General features: G+C 43.8%; 1 protein-coding gene across 2 annotated transcripts in view; it reads left to right on the top strand.

Moving 5' to 3' along the window:
- Window positions 1-22835, top strand: part of GAREM1 (GRB2 associated regulator of MAPK1 subtype 1) — a 101138-nt gene that overhangs the window by 15121 nt on the left and 63182 nt on the right. For both annotated transcript variants that reach the window (XM_027452172.3, XM_038174002.2), the window contains one exon: window positions 7823-7963. In XM_027452172.3, coding sequence (XP_027307973.3) covers window positions 7823-7963 — 141 coding nt within the window. Of the gene's footprint in view, window positions 1-7822; window positions 7964-22835 lie in introns of those variants that run through there.

The following is a 22835-nucleotide window of genomic DNA, read 5'->3' as shown; positions in this document are numbered from 1 at the left end:
CCAGAGATGATTAAATGTTAATGTGTTTTTTTGTTGTTGTTGTGTGGTTTTTTCTCCACCTTGCTCCCAAAAACTACAATATTTACTCTTCTAAGTCACTGGCAGTCTAAGATTACACATGATCCACCCCCATGCACGTTGTTTTGCTTTTCTTTAAACAAAGAAGTTTATCTGATCAGCTAGATAATTCTTACTTTTTTCTTTTCTTTTTTTTTTTTTTTTTTGATGTCTGTATGGAATGACAAAGTGAGACTGATAACATGGAGAGGCTTTCAAGGAAGGTGTGTTTTTGTTTTGTTTTCCCAGTAGTAGTGTTCTCTACAATTCAGTGCTCTTTTACTTTTCTTCCATTACACATTTAATGCAACAGTAACTCTTCCAAGCCTCTGTTCAGTCATAGTGACAAAAAAAGTAACATTTTCAATCCTTGTAGATTTCCTGTTCGCTACTGTTGTTAAAAGTGGAGTTCTTCATGTACCAAAATAGTTGTGAGGTTTTCTTTCATTCCTTTGTTAAGAAAAATTAGAAGGATGTGAAATTTTTCCATACAAAACCCTATTGCTGCTTCAAAATGGAAAATTCAGACGTTGTTCTCATCCTATTGAACTTTTTTTCTCTGACCTACATTTAGACAAGTTTTATTTTTGCGGAAAGAATAGCACTGGCAGGCTGAACAGCTCATTGAGATTTGACTCAGTAACCAAATACACTGCCAAAGTTAAAGCAAGCAAACCACCCTAACTTAACACTTACTGCTCTTTGACATTGAGATATGTCCCTATAGGTGTATTCCCAACAGATAGGCTAGAGTATGATGCAGCACACAGAAAACAAAATGTTTGATTTCCTTCCCCAACCCTCCTTCAAAGTTCAGATAGAAGTTATTTGCCATGAGGAGTATTTTGGTGAGCAGGTTGCATGATCTGGTATTTAAATAACTATATATGTGTATGTATATGTCATTATCCTAATTTGAATATTCAGACTTAACAAGGAGTTTCTGTTTCTTCCCCTAAATGTAAAGACCAAACTCAGCATTACAAAAGAAGAAAGCTTTAACTGTAGGAGAAGAGGCACCTGTTCCAGTAAAGTAATATGACTGAGAGTTGGGGATGAAAGAATATATGCTGTGGTAGCATTGTGGTAGGTTGCAGGTTGGATTGATCTGTCCCATGTGCTGGCACAGCTTCAGTCTGTCTGAAACTGCATGACCATCAGATGACTTCAGGTGAAGTCAGTGCTTTTGAAGCAAAGAGGACATTTGCTCACTTGTTTCGCTCCTCACCTTGATGGTCTGATGACAGCTGCCTTCAGATCGTCATGCACCACAGCACTGTAGGTATTTGGATAACCAGTAGCATGTAGTTTAGTTCGTCTTTTGAGTTGTCATGTCTCATTTCTTTTATTTTTCCTCCATTGCATGTATTTAAACCATCTTTGGAGTGGGAAGCACTGTGCTTGTGTGCTGGGAGGAGCTGCAGCTTTTACCTGCTGTGAATCTGCCAATGACTTAAAAAGAAACCAAGTTCATCTTAGGATGCTGCCTCTGTAGGAGCTATGTGACTAGCAAATATTGGCAGAAACACAAGTTGGCCTTTTCAAAAAACAAGACAACTTTTACTAGTTGACTGGCGTACAGCATTGTAGATTCTTTCTTTTGGAGTGGAAAAGCAGGGCTGGCATTTCTATTTGTGCTAGCAGGGTGACCTCCCTCTGACCTGAAACATCTCTGTGCAGAGCCATGAAGTCAATAATGGTCTCTCTCTCTCTCTCTCTCTCTCTCTCTTTTCTTTTTTTTTTTTTTTTTAATAACAATGGATTATAATTTCATTTTATCCTGGCTGGAGCTATGCTTTGTTTTTCCGTGGTGCTGTAGGATAAAGTTGAGGTGTATATTAACACATGGCTTCTTGTTTGGCCCTCAGCCAGGGAAGGAGTCCCTTCTGCTTGTCCAGTGCAGCAGATACCATGCAAGTAATGCTCCTCAGTGCTATAATAGCATGATAAATAAATAAGCACCTGTCTTCTTTTTTTTTTTTTTTTTTTTTTTTCCAGTTTCTAATCATTCTGCTTTCTGTTAGCTTCCAATTGTGGCAAAATAAGCCTTATTTGCTAGTCTCTCATGAAATTAGCCACAGGTCTTCCTAGTGATTTCATAGAATCATTTGGATTGGAAAAGACCTCTAAGATCGTCAAGTCCTAACATTAACCACATTTCACCAGGCAGCCACCTCTTTGCTTTCCTCAAATTAACCCCTCTGTCCTAGCAATTGCTGGTACAAGCTCCAGCGGGAGACACTTGAAGCTGCTCATTTGCGTGTCTTTTTGTAGTTACCTGGCTGAGCACCCACTGAAGTGATTTTTAATGTTGCTGAGATTTTCCTGTATAATGTTATGTTATGTGATTGTGGAACATTAGATGGGGTAATTAAAACCCACCACCTACTTAACTGACCAAGGCAGCCTGGGTGATGCACTTAATTGTACAGCAGCTGTTACCTGGATGCAGATGGAGTTCACACTTAATGAAAACACATGGCACTAAGTCTTGATGAATTTTCCCTGGGGTTTAGCAGGCATCTTCTTCACCACCTATTTCACAGAAGTGATCTTAAGATTGTCATGAGCTATTTTCTGTAAGCCTTTTTGTTCCAGGAAGAGCAGATTCTGCATGCTTGAACTAATGTGCAAGGGACAGCATTAAGCTCGCTTTACAGTCCTCTGTGATGAATGAGATGAGAGGAATGTCTCCGTAACCGTCTTCCTGGCAGGAGCTGATGGTATCCAGTTCATCTGGCATGTGTAAATGCTATCTGTTATGTTGCTGGAAGCTTGCTTGCATGGACTTCCTCTTTCTTTGAATCGCTCTTTACCTGCTATTCTCATGCCTCCAGATGAAAAGCTTGTGTTTTAAAGGGAGTGATGTCAACTCCCAGCCAGGATGGCAGTGTGTGGCATTATAAAAATGTTTATATTCGTGTAGATTGCTGCTTATTTTTAGAAGTGTAGTTTCTGTGAGTGAATGAGTCATGGTACTCTGCACATTCTGCAGTGACTTAAATGTCAGCCTCTCAATACTAGAATGAGAACCCTAAAAGTTTTTTTTTTTTTTTTTTTTTCCTGGTGTTTTTTGTTTGATGTTTTTCATTTGTTTCATTATTTTATTTTTCTTTAGTGGTTAGTGTTGAAAAGTAACTGCTATCCTTGGCAAATGAGACTATGTGAAACCAGGGTGAATTTTCTTTTATGGGACTTATTTAAAGCTTGGCCCGTTGTTGATCCAGAGGGAGGTGAAGAAGAGATGGGGGTGCTCAGACCCTTCAAAACTGGAGGGTCTTCAGCTCTACCTCAGAGCCTTTACCCTAAACATTTAGAAATTGGGAAATGCCAAAGGAAATAAAAGTGCACATCCTCAGAGGGTAAGTGGTTGCTACAGCTTGCAGGGAGGTCGGTGCTTCCTTGTGTGCCGCAGCATTGCCGCGTACAAGGTCAGGCCCAGCACGTAGCCAGCTACTGTTTCCTCATCTGGTTCTGAAAAACTGCAAGTGAGAACAGAAATTCGTCTCTGAACTTGTAGATTGTAGCAAGACCAGGAGCAGGATAGCTCAGCTTTTAACTGTTCATCTGAGATTGGAGTGTTTACAGTGACAGAGCCAAGCTTTGGCAAACGCGGATGATACCGTTTTGGAACTGGAAAGAATTATGAAAGGTGTATTGGCATTTAATGTAGGTGGTATTTAATAAGCATGGGAATCTAGATTAAGCAATTACCTTTTTTTATTATTATTATTTCGTTTTTCAACTGTACCAACATGTGAACAATTTTCCTTCCGTGGTCAGCATTCCCTCTGCAGTAGCCTTTGAACAGCAGCATGCTTTGCAGTATTTATGGTTTTCAGGAACTGTGCGGAAATGAAGTTTTGCCAATTATATAACTAAAAATGGCAACACGCCTGATTCAGAATGAATAAATGAGCAGCTGTTGCGATGCTGCTTAGGTGATCTGTGATGAAATAGCTTGCATCCTGCTCTCGGTCGCAGCGCTTATAGGATGACAGCTTGTTTAGGAACACCGGCTAACTTCCCGGCTCAGAGGTGTGAGGCTCTTATTGCAAGGCACGGTTGGGTGTCGATGCTTTATTTAGGATTTACACGCTGTTAGCGAATCATGGGTTTCTTAGTCTCGGGCATTATTATGAATAAAGTTGACTCATGTTTTGGAAAGGTAGGGAACTTGAGGAGGGGTGGGGAAATGCATGTGATAATTCATTGCTTCTGACTTTTATTTGGGAGAAGAAAAGCACTCAAGTATTTGCCTGTAGATTCTTTGTAGTGGTTTAATTATATTGCAGGCATTCGGGGTGGGGAGGAGAGGGTGAGGAGATACAGCTAATCCATATTTGATCATAAGAGACAAAACTGTTACTAAAGATGAGTGGCCTGTGCTCTATTTTCTCATGGCGTCTGGCTTTATGTAAGCAGTCGTGTAGGAGGATGTTGAATAGGTGAGAACCGAGTTGCACAGCTTGTGGATGGGAAGGCTGCTGACTTCTCTCCCACATAGCTGAAATGTGATTAATGAAAGGCTTGCATAACCTGCGCTACTGAGACGGGGGAAGATCAGATTGGATGCGTGTGGCTGTTTTGCAAGGTACGGTTTGCTGAGAGAAGTGTAGAGGGCGAAGCCTGGGCTGTGCTTGGGCCAGGACCTGAGCAGCACAGCCTGCTTCAGAGACGTCTCCTGCCTGAAAGGTTCATCTCTCCGGGAGGAGACTGGTCTAAAGGCACTGAGCAAGTCAACGGAAGAAAACAGAAGAGCTTGCACCGCCACGCTCTGTTGTCTCATTCATTTTCGACTCTTCCTTGTACTTGTGGTTTTGCTAGTCCATTAATCCCTACAAGGAGCATCTTTCTCTAAAGCCACCCCAGGCAGCCGGTCCACCCACAGCTACAGGATATCGGGACGTGGTACTGACAGACCTGCCCTTGTGCAGGAGGCTTGCATCCACCCCCCTCCTCCGCTCCAGCTCCGTGGCAAAGTGCAGAACTCGTTTCCGACTTAATCGGCGTGAGCGAATGATTGTTGTAACAGGAATTGTGGTTTCCAGGGTTCAAACAGGAAAAAAAATGCAGCTACTTCCAGCTGCAGACTTCATTAGGTAGTCACTCGTGGGCCTGCCTTGGTAATATCTTTTTAGACTCACCTGTCCCACCCAGTTTTCAGAGTAACCACTTAAGCAGATCATGGCTTGTGAGCCACGGCTGGGAGCTCCTTTTCATAATGGGTATTTTTTTGTTGTTGTTTTTCCTGAGAACGTCTTTCTCAGACTCTCGGAGGATGACCCATACTATAATTATTTCCCTGCAATCCTGGCTGGTACAATTCAGCCTTTCTTTAGGTAATGGCCTGAAATTACAACTACAAATTGTAAGGCATGGAAAAGCATACCAGAGATGCTTTGTATTTTCTTCAAAATTTGTTTACCATTGTCAGTGAAACTAGTAAAATACTAGTTCTTCCCTTAGGTGTCATTGGTTTTGTTTTGTTGTGGGATGGAATAATTACTTGTTGCCATGGATTATAGAAAGCAGGAGCGTAAGTCTCTGAACTGAAACAGGAGTTTGAAGTAACACCATGTATCATTATCATTGTGTTTTCCCCCAGAATTTCGACTGTGCTGCAGTAAGACAAGGAGACTTTTTATATCTATTAAGAGTCGCCTTGTGAGCAGAGAGCAGAAGATGCTCAAAGGCAGGTGATTTGGTGAATTGTAGTGGGTGTGTGACTCCTCTAACAAGTACCTGACCGTCCTTCCAGATACTGGAGGGACTGCAGAGCTTTCCTGTGCTGCCTGGCCCTTCTGTCACTCTGCCCTAGGCTTTCTGAGGTCCCTTCCATGCTCCCAGCATGGTGAGGGTGCTGGCGTGGAGACATGGTCCCAAATAGCTCTTGGAAACCAGCTCATGAAAGACTGTGCTTGTGTTGTTGGAAGCTGCACTGTCAAAAAGGAGAAAAACTGGAAATGGGACCTCCATGGGGCAAAGAGTAACTGGAACTGATGAGCTCCATGTGCCTTGTGGCTGCCCACCCACTTCTTTAAGTTGAAGCCCCACATGTGCAAAATGGGAACAACTTGTTTTAAGGTCTAGCAGAGCCTGGGAAGCCCTGGGACGGGTCTGCCCTTAGGTGAGCACACATCCACGTTGCTGCAGAAATCAGCCAGAACCCGGCGGTCCGCGGGTGGCAGAGCAGCCGGTGGCAGTGGTCTCTCCTGACGTGAAATCCAGCAGTTCTCACACCCGCCAGCTGCCGTGTTTTGATTCGTGTAGGAGGGCGTTTCTTGGTAGAATGAGAGCATGAAATCAGGCAGGAATGGAGGGTGCAGTAACCGGCACACGCGGGGGAAAAGATTGCCTGGTGTGGGCAGAAGGAGCACAATGGGAAGCCTCTCTCCTGATGTCAAGGCCGAGCGGGGAAACGTCTGCTGCTTGAGGCAGAAAGCCTGATTCTTCCTCTGCCTTAAAAACATGGGAGGACAGGGAGGAAGAAGTGCAGTTTGCTGTAGCAGCTGAAGGGAATGGGTTTTGTCCAAATGTGATGCCAGGGCTAAACCGCTTGCTTTATTTCTGTCTGCAACAGCAGAGGGTCGGTGGGGGAGAGCAAAAATGAACCTTAAAGCTTTGTTATTCTTGGCCTGTGGTTAGTGTCTACCAAGTGTTTCTGAAAGTTCATGTGAGTGCTTTCAAGACACCTTGAGGAAGGTGTCCTGTAGGCTGTATGTGTAAGACCAGGAATGCAGGAGAGCATTCTGCTATGGTATCCCCTGCTCTATAAAATTTTGTTCCTGTATCATCCTTGGTATGTATATCTAGTACTTTGAACAGTCTAACGCGGCCCTTGCAGTCACTGGAAAGCCAAGTGAAGCAGTGTTGTCCAGGTCAGGCACTGCAGTCATTGGAAGAGGAGGTGAAGGTGCTTGTGGAAATGCAAAAGATTTGGGACAGATGGGTATAAAGGAGAGCCCTCTGTCTTGTGGTGCTTGGGATGGACTTGGCAGGCACCAGAGCATGAGAAGGGGCATTGCAGGGGTGAGGTAGGCATGATCTGCGGGGGCTCTGGGTTGCATTTATCTCTCATTTATCTCGACTTTGGTGTGTTAACATTTCCCCCTCTGCTCCTCCTTGTCCTATCATTATCTGACCGAGCAAAAAGTTGCCTTCCATCTTTTTTATAAGCCCTCTTAATTCATTTTAGATATATGGGAACAGCTGACTACCTTGTGACAGAGCTGAGATCTCTATATCTGCAGGTTAGGTACCCAATTTCTTAGTAGTGATGAACAAGGTTTGGCTTCAGGTGGCTATAGGTTAGTGTGGTGCTGATCTTTTAACATACAAAAAGGTACTTTCCTCTTGATACCTCCAAAACCTCATAACTGATACGTTTATTTATAGCTTTCCTTTATCTGAAAGTTAAGAAGTCTCGAGTATATGTATTAAGCGAGATAGGCAGACATAAACAGGGATATGAAAAGTCTGTTCATGCAGAAAACTGAAAAAGTAGCCTGAGAGCCACTGCTGAGTAAACAAGAGTACATCTCTGTGGTGCTTGTAGGCAGGCACTGTGTTGTTTTGGGTTTGTTTCTCTTAAGATAAAATGCTTACACTGCAAAATGAATACTGCTTAGAATTAAACTTAATTGGATTTTTAAATATCAAAACGTCTGAAAAATGTGCAGTAATAAGAATATAAAACACTTCTTGTGAAGTTTTCCGAATTCTATATGTAATTAATTAAAAAAAAAATGCATCTGTTTTGCAGGAGAAACTGTAGAAGGCCTTCGAGAGAGTGATTACCTTCTGATTCATTCGTGTCGGCAGTGGACAACAATCACAGCTCACAGCCTGGAGGAGGGCCACTACGTCATAGGGCCAAAGATAGAAATCCCTGTACATTATGCAGGTAAAGTTGTTGTTAACCTGAAATACAAATTCAAAGAGAGTGAATCACCTACCACTTACATTGGTCACTTTAATTGCTGGAGTGAAGCTAAGTCTCTGGTATCGGTGACCATGACCTTTTGATAATGCTACGAAGCTCAAGAGAAACTGATATACTCCCAGGGGTACTAAATAGATGTGTGTCATTGGGCAGCATGCTTAGAGAACATGGCTATGTAATCGGGTTTAATTTGAGCATAACAAATTGCCAGCCTTTTTCATCTGTGAACATGGTAGCAAAAGTATGGAAGTTTGAAAATGCACTGAAATATCAGTCACAGATAGAATGGGGGTTGTGATTAATTACATACTCGAGCTGGAGGAGATTTTTTTTTTTTTTTTTTAATATGTCTGTGTTAAAAGGTAGGGAGCATTCATAACAGTACTGCAGGGCACTCCTTGACATTTCTTTGTTGCTGCCTGCCTTTTTGGATGATGCAATAATACCGTTGTTCCCAGTAGGTAGGTATGGCACCACTGATCAATATTTATTTTACAATTTCAAATTAGTTTTGCTTTCCTAAGAAATTATTTTAATAACTTCCCACTGCTTAATGTCCTTATTGACAAGCTGAATAGAGCAGTACTGTCTGATTGGGATGTACTTATCTTGCCACAATTAAGATGCAAAAATGTAAAAGGCTGGGAAGTGTAAACTCTAAGAGCCATGGCTACAGGGCAAAGGTGTGTGCTTAGTACTGTGCTTTCTCTTTGTCTTCCATATAGCCAGTTGTCAATTGATTAATCAATTCAGTTGTCTTGCTGTTTCTTTTTAGATGTTGGTGTAATGAGGGTGGGATGAGTTGTACAAGAGCTGACTGAGATTTGCTTTAATTGCACCAGTACTGCAACTGCAGTGATGCACTGTATTTCGGTGATGGAACTTGCACTCTTTTTCCTTGGAGCTGGCTTCTGGAAGGTTAAATGTTTTAAGACATATTTAAAAGCTTCGGTCTGTTAGCACACAGCGTCATAATGTACATGGCATTAAAATTCTATGAATTTAACTTTTTTAGTATAAGCAGTTTATAGTGTATGTGCTTAGTAACTGTTCTTTTTCCACACCTCCTGACTCCATAAGCTTCAGTGCCATGGCCAGAGAAACACCTTTCTTCTTTCAGACTGAATGGTGCATTTTAAAATTCTCACTGATTCCTGGAAGAACAGAAGATAAACTGGTTGTTGGTGTAGAAGAAGGCTGGACTTTTAAGAGGTTTACTAAAGCTTGGTTCTTAATTTGTGAAGAACTTAACAAAGATCTGCAAGGCAGGGTTTCCTGGTTCTTCGTGTTTCGTTCATGCTTGGCTTGATTTTGCTGATATCTATGTAAACTCAAAGTCTGTTCCCTAGGATATTGCAAAAGCCATTGATGTGGTTTTCTTCCTGGCTTGTGTTAATGCAGGAAGAGTGTGTTTAGTTGACAGAACACATTTTGCTGTCAAACGATCTCCAGAAAGTTCCCTGCTGTAAACTCCTCGTTTATGAGACAAAAATACAGGAAAACTTCAGAAGTTGCCACGTAGTAAAGGCACATACTAAATAAGTGGTGCTGCCAAAGGAACCTCACAGAAATGCTCAGGGCTAACTTGAGGTATCAGATCATGCAATATAAGTTTGCCTCTGAGAAAGGAGAGATGTGTCTAAGGATGTGAAGGCTGAGCTAGAAGAGCACTGCAACCAGGTGCTTGGGTGCTAACCTCCAAAAGCATTTAGAGGTATCTTCCATACCCTAAAAATGAATTTATGCTGCTGTGGAATATGATACGGGGCTCTGTAAGGTAACGCTAAGTGAGTTGTCAAGGCTGCATTGTGCAGTGCCTCACAGCATGCTTTTGGGATCCAGAACCCCACACGAAAGTGGACACGCTTCATGTTGCTGCTGCAGAAGGCTTCTTAGGCTGGGGACTGCCCTGATACATTTATGCTTCTAGCTCAGGAGCCAGGCTGGGCATCTGCTCTGAGGTAAGCCATGAGAAGGCTGGGCAGTGGGAGTGCTCCAGAATCATGGACAGGATCTGAGCAGGATGTGCTGCTACCAAAAGGCTGGGTGTTCAGCTGGCCAGAGCCTTGTGGCCATAGCCTAGCTGGCACAGCCCTCCGTTTACATGCAAGAACTTCCCATCTTTGCAGAAAACACCACTGGAACAGTTGACAAGCTGTTTTTATGGGGTTCAGCTATTAGTATCTTGTTTTAGAGGTGGGATTTTGTCTTCTTACAACAATACAGTTCACATGCCTTTATCAGTACGTTTTGGATTATGACTGCTGATTTTTTTTTTGCACACTTTCACTATAAACTTCTGTCAAGTAAGACATCAGCTACAAACGTGCAGTTGGCATTGTTGCTTATACTGCCTACCAGAAAGGTCCTTAGACATTGAACATAAACATTTATTAAATGACCTTCCAGGTTTCTTTCATATTTAATACAATAATTTCATTCCCCTCCAGATTTTAAAGTAGCAGATCGTAGCATCATTTTGGTTGCTACTGTTTAGCAGAAAGGGAAGTTGAAACTGATTTTATTCCCCTGAGATTATGGGTTTAAGTACCACAAAGTCATCAGTCTCATATATAAATACTAGTGTAACGTAAATCTTATTTTGCTATTTGCTAAATCGGGTTTTGGTACACTTATTAGACCTAAATATAATAAAGCCTTGTTAAAGAAAGAAAATGCTGTATTTCACATTTATGTGAAATTTCATTAGCAGAACCTCTGTTCTGCAGTCCTGTTACTGGGAAGCTACTACCCCAGTTGTTTCGTTTGGGGGTGACTTACATAAAGTTAATTTTTGCTGTTGCTGTCAGAGAAGACTCATATATGACAGCTGTTAGTCTAAGCATTCCCTCTTGAATACTCTTTCCAGTCTGCTTCTCTTTAGAGTAAAAGCTAAAGTTAATGTAGCATCAAGTTCAATTCTCATGTAATTAAAAACAAATGGCTACTGTGTTTCTGACTCCTAAAACAAAGGAGGTCTTCACGTGTATGCAATATGAAGAGTGGATCAAAATTACTGTCCTGGTAGTCTCCTGCCTTGCTGTAAGAGAGCAGACTTCACAAGAGTCCATGGCAAACCACTGCAGCATACAGGCATTGCTTGGGTGTCCTTTACTTTCCCTCCTCAAGTTCCCGTAATTCACACCTGATACTTCTAACAAGGCCTTACCTGCTCTCTGTTTGAGCTAGCTTTATATCGTTCCTGTTACTATATCCCTAATATTAAATTTCTACTCCAGAAATGTGTGCATCATCTATACCCTCCAGCTGACAACAAATGTTACCACTAGTTCAGGCAGAGGCAGCACTGTGTATCTTTACCTTGATAAACGTCTCCTGTAGTAACCTCAGAAAAATGCTGTTGTATGATCTGAATTTGGTATCTTGCAGAATTAAACTTCGCTGTGCTGCTTCTTGACAAGACAAATGCCTCTTGTCCTCTGTGCAGAGGTAGCTGTGTGGGGAGCTGCAGGCGTTCGTGGCTGCTGCTTGCACGTATTCTGTGATAACTGAAAGTGATTGAAACCACCGTCAGAGGGCTTGAACACCATGGGCCTCAGGTGATATCTGATCCTTCTTGTGTCAGGTTCTGGGGCTATAGAGCTCAAACCAAAAGCTTTGTTGAGGTTTTATCAGCTCAAGCCCCAGATGTCCTCTGCTCTGACTCTAAAGAGCCCAGGTTCAGGCTGTTGTATGTGCCTGTGCTACGTGGCCACAGTTTGTACTGGGTGCAGATCAATGCTTTGGAGTTGGATGGAGCTGGATGTGGTTACCTGAACTTGCTGTACAGGTAAAGCAGCACGGAGGGCTGTGGTACGAGACATGAGCATGTCTGTACTCTTATCTACAGAGCACGGCCTTTTCTTTCAGAGGCCAAACTAGTATTGGTGACCATATGCAGTGAAAGAAGAAATACTGTGGGATGAGCTGGCAGCACTGAGGTTACTTTGCCCTAGATACTCCCATGTTTAATCAAATCATAACAGGGCCTTTACTGTTGTTTTCTAGTGCCTTATCTCTGTCGTTGTAACTGATGGTTCATTTGCCCTCTTGTCCTGTCTGTTAGGGGGTTTTCCCTTCTGTCAATCAAAATGATGACTTTAAAAAAAAAAAAAAAAAGAATCAGCCTCCCTACCACTTATTTTTCTTCTAATCAGCTTTGTCCAGAGTTTGGAGGGAAATAGCTCTTGCATCAGTGCTGCCATCTGTGTGTTCGTACAAGGCAAGTAATAAAGAAAATACTTCTATTAAGACACTAGAAAGTAACACCCTATTCCAGGGTGTGCCGTGTTGTAACATATCCGGGGTGTTGGAAATACTCTTCCTGTGACCTCATGCCTCCCAGCCACAAAGTGAAGGTGTACAATTACTAATACAGAGTAATCACTTGTGCCCTGTCCGGCTGCTTGCCTAAGAATACCGATAGCTTTCTTAATGTCTTTTACATGAAGAAATACACGGCCTCATCGTGTGAGCCTTCCCCAGGTGGGGCAGCTGGTGGGAATGAGTCAGAAATCCCTTCTCTGGTTTTTGAACCAGTGTGAATGAACATCCTACTGAAACCTGTTCCTACTAGTTTGATTTGTTAATCATGGCTGTGCCTCGCTGCATCCTGTTAGCACGGAGGAAGGCTCTCTCTGCAGGTCTTCTCAGGAGTGAACTTGCCTTTGCAGCTGCGGAGCTGCAGGACACCCTGAGATGCTGCAACGTGCAGCAGCAGTTCCTGCCTCCTGTCCCAAGGCATGCCAGCCTCTGAGGCAGTTGTGCAGTGCCACCAAGCCTTCTGCCTGCTCTGGGATGGTCAGGACACAGACACAGGAGAGTGCTGAAGTGTGGTGTGAGTTAGGCATCTCCTAGTTGTCTTGAGGTGTTGACAACAGGTCAACCCTTGAATCTCCTCTGCCCAAGATGTGGAAGAGTGTGGTGATGCCAAACGCTGTTAGGTGTTTAGTGGTATGTTAGTTCTGCTTATTCATGCTCTGCAGCTCTCTTCATGGCTTTGGAGAGAAGAGCAGACTCTAGACTGGTGAACGTTCATTGCTTAATGACTTTAGGGTAGCTATTGGCAGCCTGAATCCCTTTGGGGACAGATGGGGTGTTTTATTGGCCGAATTTCAGTTTGGGTAGTGATGGACAAAGGGCCCTTTTACTCACCTTTGCCTCACTGTAAACAGAAGATGGTGTCAGGAAGAGGTAAGCGTGTTCTTTTGTGTAAGTGGGGGAGTACAGCTCTGATGGGGTAACTTTTAAGTTCAAAGAAGTGGGTGAGAGCTGGAACAGGGAGGGACACTGCTTTGGAGTAGGGAACTTACTCAGGTGAGTCCTCTCCAGCAAACAGGTACACCACTCCCTGATATGAAATGTGTTTTGCATTTTAATTTGTGTTTTGCTTTGAACTTAACCTGGCACCCAACTATCACGTAGTTCTGGGGCTTTTATGCTGTACAACGGCATACGGCTTCTAGAGAACAGGGCCTGAATTCAGCGGCTCTGAAAGAGGCAGGCTGCCATGTGTGTATGGGCTGGTGAATGATTAATGAGTGTGTGTCCTCAGAAGAAAACCAAGACAAAAAACAACCCCCACGTTTAATCCCCCCCCCCCCCCCCCCAGTACTCAAGTTTTGTTTTCGTTTTGTTTTCTTCAAAAAGGTTGTTTGATCTTAAAAGCAGTCAGAGGTATGAAAGCTTTTTTTCACAGGTACTGCTAATAAAAACACTGCCACCAGCATATGGTCTTCATGGGTTTAAAACAGAAATAGGAGGCTTGTAACACTAGATACTTGATTTTGTGAAGTTTCCTGAGAACTGCGACCCTTTTCTCCCCATAACCAAAGAGAAAAATGTATCTTCCTATTCATTTAAAAGTGTCGCTGTAGAATGGTGCCTGGGTATTGCAGTTTGTCTCTTCTGTTGGTTAGTCTGAGAACAGCAGTCTCCAAAACACTGCTCACAGAGCACCATTCCCTGCTTTCTCTGACAGGGCAGTAACTATCTTAATCTGTATTTATCTACTTAGTTTTCTTGTTTAGTTTTTCTCTTCTTTTTCCTTGCCAAAGACTCTGTTTTTCTATTCTAGGGAATCGAGGCCTTGTGGTCTGTCAACTGTTTTCATATTCCTGTTTTTTTTTAAATCTGTCATTGAGGAATAATGGGTGAATTGCTCTTCCATACATGAACAAATCTCTATATTCTTAATTTTTATGGTGTTATTTTTTTTCTTCCATAGACTTACCGTAAAGTTAAGCTGTTGTCAGACTTGCCATGATTCACCACAGCCCTATCTGTTTGTTATTCCACATTTCTGTGCCTTTTAACCTTTGGCAGACGTTTCTCCATTGACCATCAGTGCAATGTCAAGTCACAGGATAAAAAATGCAGGCACAGAAAATGATGGCAAAAATTTCCCATTTCTTTCACACCTCCAGGATCATATTCTCCCTGTCCCATCATCCTTCCCCTGCCCACCAGCACCCAGTCAGATGAAGTAGCTGTATTTTACATAAGTTTTAATGAAATATTCCGCTTTTGTCTGACCACCTTTATTGGAGAATCTTTTTTTTTTTTTTTTTTTTTTAAACCTATTAAGAATATGTACATGTGTTTTAACACTACATTTTCATGCTGGATTGATTTTTGTTGAGCAGTTGTATGTTTTAAGCCCGAGTAGTTAGTTCTAAGCATGTACAGTACTAGCTTTCTAGTATCATGTGCTGGCAGCTTCCCAGGATGCACACAGAGGTATTTCTGTGGATCAGAAATATCTCTTCTGTGTGGGGAGATAGTTCAAATGCAGCTTCTAGTGGAACAGCAGCGTTACTATTCTTCATCAGGATGAACTGCTGATAATCTTCTGAAGTACTTTCAACTTCACATCTCTGAAGTCAGCCAGCCTTTTTTGCAGTGTCCAGTTTCTTTAAAATTATCATCCTTATTAAAATCAGCAGACCGTGACACAGACTGCTTCTCTCTTTCTATATATACGATCTAATTTCTATGAGAGACTTGTGGAGTCTCTCACCTACAGAATCTGTAGATTTCACTTGACTTCCAGGGTGGTTGATGGAAGTATCAAAGTTCATATTCAGCATATTGGTGAAACCCCATTCAGCTCTGCCTAAGCTCCCCTCCACCTCCAGTCCTGCTACCTGGACCAGCTGAAACATCTGAAACTACTGTGGAGTCTGCAGCCATCACAGCCTGCTGCTCTGCAGTGCAATCCGAAAGGTAGAGTTCACGGGGTGGGATCTCTGCCGGGAGAGTCGGATTATGTCCCAGAAGTTCACAGAGAGAAAGCACCTGATTTTTCTGTCCTCCTTTCCAACCTGGGAGAAGAGTTTGTGTTTTGTAGACTCAAGTTTGTATCAAATTTAATTTGTTTCATGGGATTTGCTTTGTGCCTCAAAAGAAACAAAGACTTGTGATGATAGTGATATTTTTCTATAGTGTTTCAGTGGCATATTAGGCAGAAAGAGGTGTTTGTCTTTAGCCGTTTTCCTTTTCTCCATTTTGTCTTCTGAGTGCAACCTTACCCTTTGTAAAAAGCCCGAGGTTTGCCTCGGCATTGAACTTCATGTTTTATTGGTGAGAGGGAAAGGGAGTAGGAGGAGAGAGGAAAACTTGCAGCTTTTACAACTGCTGATTTGAAGTATCACATGTTCTTCTCAGACTTGCACGCTTCTTGGCTGTTACTCCAAGTCTGCAAACTAGCAGCTTGCTGAAATTCAGCTGTGACCTTAGAAGCATTCACTGTGAGGTTTTTGTTTGTTTGCTTCAGATCTCTGGGGGCAGCAAAGAAGCTGATAGGAGCTGCATCAATTAGGAGAGAACTCCAGAGGCTTATACAAAAGAAATTAACTGGGGAGGATGACTTCTTAAAAGATTGCAGTTGAGGGAAGGTTAGAACAGCAGCCAGGAAACTGGTTCCCAGAAGACTGGGAGATGGGCTAAATCACACAGGATTTGCTCAGCATTGCTTGAATTATTTTGCCCTAGCTCTTGGCTGGTACGGTGGAGCACTGGGCTCATCTGCATGGCAACAGAAAGGCTGAAGTGCTCTTAAAAGTTGCCTAACACAACTGCTAGGAAGCTCAGGGGAAAAGGCTAATCCATGCCAAATTTCAGGGTGTATTTAGGGCTATGCTGGAGGTTCCGGTCTGCTCCCACGTTTCCAACCACTTGAGACAACCCGAAGTACTGGCTACAAGGAAGCTGGGAATGTGGCTCCTGAGTTCCCAAGAGGAAGCCTTTCTCTTCTTCCGTGAGCTGTAAATTAAGGCTTTAAAAGGGAGGAGGTACGTGAGCACTGCAGCCTACCTGGTTGTTAACCTCCTGCTGGTTAAGCTGGGGAGGGACAAGCATTTCTGGACGTGCATGGGTTTCCAGATAGGACAGCTGGAGATGGAGATACACCTGCAAAGCAGGACCCTATGTTCTTTGCCAGAATACCTCCCTCCTGCATCCTGGGAGTGGGATAGGTGGAAAAAATGTCTGTTTTAGGTGTCATTTGGGAACTAGACATGAACTAAGTGTGAAGCTGTTTCATCCTTTCCTACCCTGAAGTAGATCTTTAGGCAGGTTTAACCATACTGTTAGAAAACTTGAAGGATAATTAGAAGCTCAAAGAGAGAAGCTAGTCTGTAATTCACACTAGTTTTCCTGAAGTAGAAGAGTGCGTGCACGCGTGTGTGTACATGCCTATATGATATATCACAGAGTCAGAATGGCTGAGGTTGGAAGGGACCCCTGGAAATCATCCAGTCCAACGCCCCTGATCAAGCAGGGTCATCTAGAGCACGTTTCACTGGATCAGGTCCAAGCAGCAGACTTTGAATATCTCCAGAGAAAGAAGCCTTCTGGGCCTCCACAACCTTTCTGGGAAACCTGTGCCTGTGCCCTGTCACCCTCACAGTAAAGTTTTTCCTCATGGTCAGACAGAACTTCTTGTGTTTCAGTTTGTGCCTCTTGTCCTGTCACTGGGCACCACTGAAAAGAGTCTGGCTCCATCCTCTTGATGCAACTCCTTAAGATATTCATATACATCGGTAAGATCCCCTCTCAGTCTTCTCTTCTCCAGGCTAAACAGGCCCAGATTCCTCAGCCTTTCCTCATGAGGGAAATGGTCCACTCCCCTAATCACCTTCATAGCCTTCTGCTGGACTCACTCCAGGAGCTCCCTGTCCCTCCTGTACCAGGGAGCCCACAACTGGACCCAGCACTCCAGGTGAGGCCTCACCAGGGCTGAGTGGAGGGGGGAGGATCACCTGCCTCGACCTGCTGTCAACACTCTTCCGAATGCATCCCAGGATACTGTTGGCATTCTTGGCCACAAGGGCATGTGACTGACTCATGTAGGCACCTAACTTTTCTAGGTTTAATACCATCTACGTGGCCTCAAAGATGGCCCTTGATGAAAGAAGAGAATGAATAGAAGTCAGTTGTAAAGGCACAGTCACAGTTTAATCTGTAAAATGAATTCTGTGCAAAACTTGAATTTTCGTTTAAAAAAAAAACTTTCAGCTGAAAACTGGTATGTTTTGAGTTGATAGTTTGTCTTGATAATGATGTCTTCTGTTAATCTCTTAACTCCAGTGCATGAAGTTGGGTTTTGTGCTTTTGTATGACTAGAGCAGCAGGTGCAGACTGAAGAAAGCAAGCACGCATGACTGCTGTAAAATCCTTGCAAAGAATGATGCAGTCACCATTTCGACTGTCACATGACTCTTAATCTTATCTGGATCGTACTGCATGCTGGTCACAGATTAAAATTTTTGCAGAGAAGTACAATCCTTAATGTTTAGGGGATTGTGATATGGTTTATTGCATACTATTTTTTTTTAAACAAACCAAAAAAAAAACTTTATTTGGCTGTTTCTTCTGCACATAGTTTTACTTTGCCTCAAGTTTGTCCCCTCTTTTTCTTTTGCTGATATTCTGACTGGTTGCACAGTCTAAATCTGCATGGGAATTTGGGATGGAAGAAATTGCCGTCAGGTTTTGCAATTAGTCTAGGAGATCCTATAGACCGAGTGTCCCTTTGCTCCTCAGGCTTGGAGAGGAACTGTTGTAGCGGAGCTAACATGGCAAATAAGCAAGCCAGAAATTATGAATGTCTTTCCCTTCCTTAAATACACAGCCCAGCTGGCAGGAATCTGCAGCAGAGTTCTCGATAGGTTGTGCGCGCTCGGGGGGGAGCAGCAGAGAAAAATGCTGCGCAGGATGATGTCATCTTGTGAATTTTGGGATGCCAAAAGGCATTTATTTTTTTCCCTGGAGCCAGTATTTGCCGCTCAAAACAACTGATAGGAAGTGTGGTAGGAATTCTTCGGTCAGCATCCTCCCCATGGAAACCAGCACACTCCACGTCTGGGAGCGAACGCTGGTCGCGTCAGCGCTGCCTATTAAAGCAACTGACATCACGGGCGGCTTGGGCTTCGGCTGAACTACTGTACCTATTGGTGCCAACAGTAAAATAAAACCGCGCTATTTAAGCCCTGTATAACTCTGTTTACATGGAGAATGTAATTTGTGTGTTTAATTTAGCCTGTGATCCAAGGCGGTAGTTCTGCTGTGTCAGGGAAAGGCACTGCTGTGAGCTCTGACACTTCGAGGAGTGGAAGAACTGGCTTTTTTCTCTGCTGTGAACCGCTGTGCGGAGACTCGCTCTTCTCAGGTGGCAGAGATTAACTTGTTTCCAGGGTGTGCTGGGAGGGGGGAAGCTATTAAAGCTAATAGTAAAGGTGACCGTTTTTACCTAACTGGGAGCAACAGAGGTAATTATCTTCTCCTTCTGAGGGACCTAAGCAACAGCTGGAAGCTGCAGCCTGTGGATTATTCCCTCTGCCATGGGACTTAACTTTTCTTGTGAACCAGAGTGTGCGGTTTGATCCCAAAGGAAGACAAAACCAGGACAAAGAAGGAAACAAGCACCTGTATATTTGGTATGGGGGCTTTCATGAGGGTCCTCAAACTTGGAATGCCCGTCTGGTGAGCCACCGTAGCCTACATGGAGTAAGAAGGACCATCTACCTGAAAGGTTATGTTTTTCAGGGGAGTCACCTTCATTGCAGTCTCTTTGTCACTTGTTCAACCTTTTCTGGTCCATCTCACACGAATTTCATGCTGCAATAGACTGGGAATAGCCAGCCAGGGCTGGCTGCCTTTGGGTGGCTGGAACAATCCAAGGCTGTTTGCTGTTGCCTTGTAGCACCGTGCTCACCTGATCCCTCTCCTAGCAGGTGTGTGGACCAGCTCGCCACGTGAAAGGTCCTGTTTTTGTCACAGTGGCTGCACACGTGCCAAAGAAAAGAAGAGGAACAGGCTATTAGGGTGCACAGTCACACCTGAAGGTTTCTGAAGGTCTTCATCAAAATGATGGGAACCACGGTTGTCATCTTCTGCCGGAAGAGAAAATTTTTTACTTTATTTTTGCATTAATAAACTTTTAAGCAGAAGCGAGTATGGGATGTATATCTGTGGGGGAGAAAGGAAGGAGGAAGTTGCAACAGGGGAAACCATCGCTGATAAAATACAAACCATCTCTGATAAAACACTGCCCAGGCCCCTGCTATGTAAATAAGGGCTGTGTAGGCTCAGTGGGACTTCTGCAAAGCTTGATAGGAAAAACGAAATGTTGGTGAGATGGGCGTGCAGGGGAGCTTGCATAATCCAGTTCTTTAGCTACTGTGTTCCTGCTCATTGCTGGGGTTCAAAGGGGAGTAGGGGTGGGGAATTACGACACTGTGACGCTTGCTGTACAAATGGCATCGCCAAAGAAAAATGAAGCAGTGCTGCCTTTGACCTTGGTATCTGAGTTGAGAGATTACTAGGGGTGTGACATGGAAACCCAGATCCAGCTACTAGGAAGGATGTGCTCCTCACCCAGAGGAGGGGAGGGAGAGCAGCGTATCCTGTGGTGTGCGATGAGAAATACTATGAGTTGGAGTCTCAGTGTGACAATAAATCAGCTCTCGGCTTCTCTAGACATTGCTGAGATGTTAGATGGGTGAGGTGGTCGTTTCTTGTAGCTGTGCATGGTATCGGTTTTCCTGTGAAGCACTTTCAGATCCTCCAGGAGGACAGTTGCTATAGAGACATACCAGGAATTTAGACAAACTTGCTAACTGAAAATTGATGGAGAACCCGAATTTGACTTCAGACTGGCAGTGTCTTAAAACAGTATGTAAATAGAAGAGACTGACATTTATAATAAGATCTAGCGTGCATATGCTCCTATCTGAAAAACTGCCTTGTCTTAATCTAAAAAAGAGGCTTAGAGATGTACTTGAAATCCTAGGGTGGATTTTCTACGCTGTTTCTGTTGTTATTTAATTTTTTGATTTTTCTTTTTGACACTTATTTGTAATAATTGACAGTTGCAGCAATCCTATGGATGCCTCTGAGTTACCCGTGTTTCCCCGCTGCTGTGGTGGTACCCACGCTGCCGGAGATGCACAGGGGGGACCTGAAGGCCCACCAGAGCTGCTCTGGGTGCACGGTTGGGAGCAGATGTGTTTGTGCTGCCTTCCCAAGCCGGGAGCACAGTGTGCAGGCTGCTCGGTGGCAGACAAGCTCAGCTGATCCTTTTGGCTTACACTGCTGCAGTCATCGTGCAGGGTGTGGGAAAGAGCAGGGGAAATGCTACAGCGGTACTGGGGAGGGAGAGGGATGAAAGGGAGGTGGTGGTGGTGGTGGAAAGAGACAAAGCAGCAGTCTGGGTGGCGATGGAGAACAGGAGCAGGAAGAGGTGGTGGGACTGAAGCTCTTTTCTGGTACCGTTTTAACAAAAAGTGGCTTTGCTAATCTCTATTTCTGGTTGGAGCTCTAATGACTAGAATTAGTCTCGTCTAGAAGAAAGAGACATATGGCAAGCAAATGGCCCTTTTTAATGAGCCTCCCACTCAGCAGTTGGCTGCTCATCCAGTTTGTGTGTGGCACTGTTAGAGCAGCATCTTATTGCCAGGAAAAAAAAAAATCCTGCAACCTTTTGGTGGGTTTTCTTTTGGGAAGAGGGGGAACAGATCGTAATACATGTGTTAGAGGGAAACAAAGCCTCATACTAGCTTCTTCCGCAATTTACTACCCAAACTATAAAAAAATAAATAAATAAATAAATAAAAAGATCCAGAGTGTAGTTTAGAGAGCTGGAAAGCACCCATTCTTTACCTCTTACTGATGGTCAGGTACTGTACGTACCTTTTTACAGCACGTGGGGTTTTCTAATGATAAATAAGTAACATAATGCCTGACTTCTGAAAGTCACAGTAGTCCAAAAGGGCTATGTGATTGCAGCTGGTCTATCGAATCATATTAAATCAGTTCATGAAGTACTTAATGGCAAATATGGTATTTGTTAGACAGCAGTGGGTGTGGAAAATTGATGGGACCATTGTTCCTAAACTATAGGTGCCACCAGTATGGGAGAATAAGATTTATGATGACCATTCTTTGCTTTTGGTAATAGCTGCGTGACTGAGCTAAGAGCAATCCACTGCCAAGGTGTAGCTGCATAAGGAGTCATGCAAGTACCGGCGTATTTATTTATTTATGCCAAGCTTCCTCATTCAGCCTTATTACTTTATCTGAACTTGTAGCAAGGTCAGGCTGTCCCTCAATGCTTAACCTTGCCTGGTGAGGAATATTCAGTATGCCACACGCTATGGCAATGGCTTTTAGTGTTGGATCTGAGTTTGTTCTCCAAGTGCAGTGAGTTTGTGTGGAACAAACAGGGAACGCCGTGCTCCATCACCTTGCTGCTGCCTCCGAAGCACTGCTTCATCCAAGGTTCAACAATGTCACTTTTCCTTCTGGTTGTGGTTTCTAACACTTCTCCCTGCCTCTCAAGGATTGTGTTGAAAGTGCAAAGTACTTTGCCACCTTCTGCTTGCAGCTGGGGGCTTCCCAGCCCTCAGCTACAAAGGGAGGGCTTGTTTTGCAGGCTGCAGCTTTGAGCAGTGCCACCACATGGCGGTTCACTTGGGTCCTTTGTCACTGCTAGGAAAGAGCCTGGGAGGGTATTTTTACAAGAAAACAAGAGTTATGGTTCAAACCTGTGTCAGTGGAGCTGCCTGTGAGAAGAAGGAGAGGTGTGGAGTTGAGCTGGGTGACTGGTGAGTACGCGCCATGAATAAAATGCTTTTTGTTCCCTCACGAGAAGATGTGAAGCAATTAACAGCGGTGATTGTGCGCATCCCGCTCCCTTGATAAGATAGGCACTAGCTGTTGCAACTCAAAATAACTTCTCTGAGCCCATCTTATTAGCCGTGTGGTTGTTATCCGAGCAGCCTGCGAACGGAGCCGTGCTGCTGGCCTCAGATGCTGCCAGGGCTAGCGTCTGACAGACCGCTTTGAAAGCTGAGGACGAGATTTCAGCTGGCCAACACCGTCTGGGTATGGTGTCGTTTTTTGTTTATTTGTTTGTTTTCTTGGAGGCTGCTAATCTGCAGCCTCGCAGGCTTTTCTTCTAGCTGCATGTGACTCCTGTGTGCTGCTCAGCTCTGCCTCCCCAGACCTTGCCTGGCTGCGGGCCAGCCGTGCGCGTACTTGCAGCTCTCGCTGCTTCAAACTTCTGGTGACCGATTACAGCAGGGCAGCACGGAGGGGAGGGGGGGAAGGCATTTGACTCCGTCTATTTGCCAAGTCATATTATCATAGTAAGGTGTGAGTAATAGCCACTATATATATACACACACACACAAATGCCAGATCGCGCTGTGATTTGATTTCCAAGGTATCTGTATGCCAGAAAGCGGACTGCTTCCAGATACCTTTTCCTCATGCTTGAGCAGTAAAAAACATCCAGTGTCAGTGGGTTGAGATCTGGGGGACTGAGACGGGG

Source organism: Anas platyrhynchos, chromosome 2 (genome assembly GCF_047663525.1).
Source record: "Anas platyrhynchos isolate ZD024472 breed Pekin duck chromosome 2, IASCAAS_PekinDuck_T2T, whole genome shotgun sequence".
NCBI classification, from domain to species: domain Eukaryota; kingdom Metazoa; phylum Chordata; class Aves; order Anseriformes; family Anatidae; genus Anas; species Anas platyrhynchos.
Note: the sequence above shows the minus strand (reverse complement) of the source record. Positions and strands in the feature narration are given on the sequence as shown.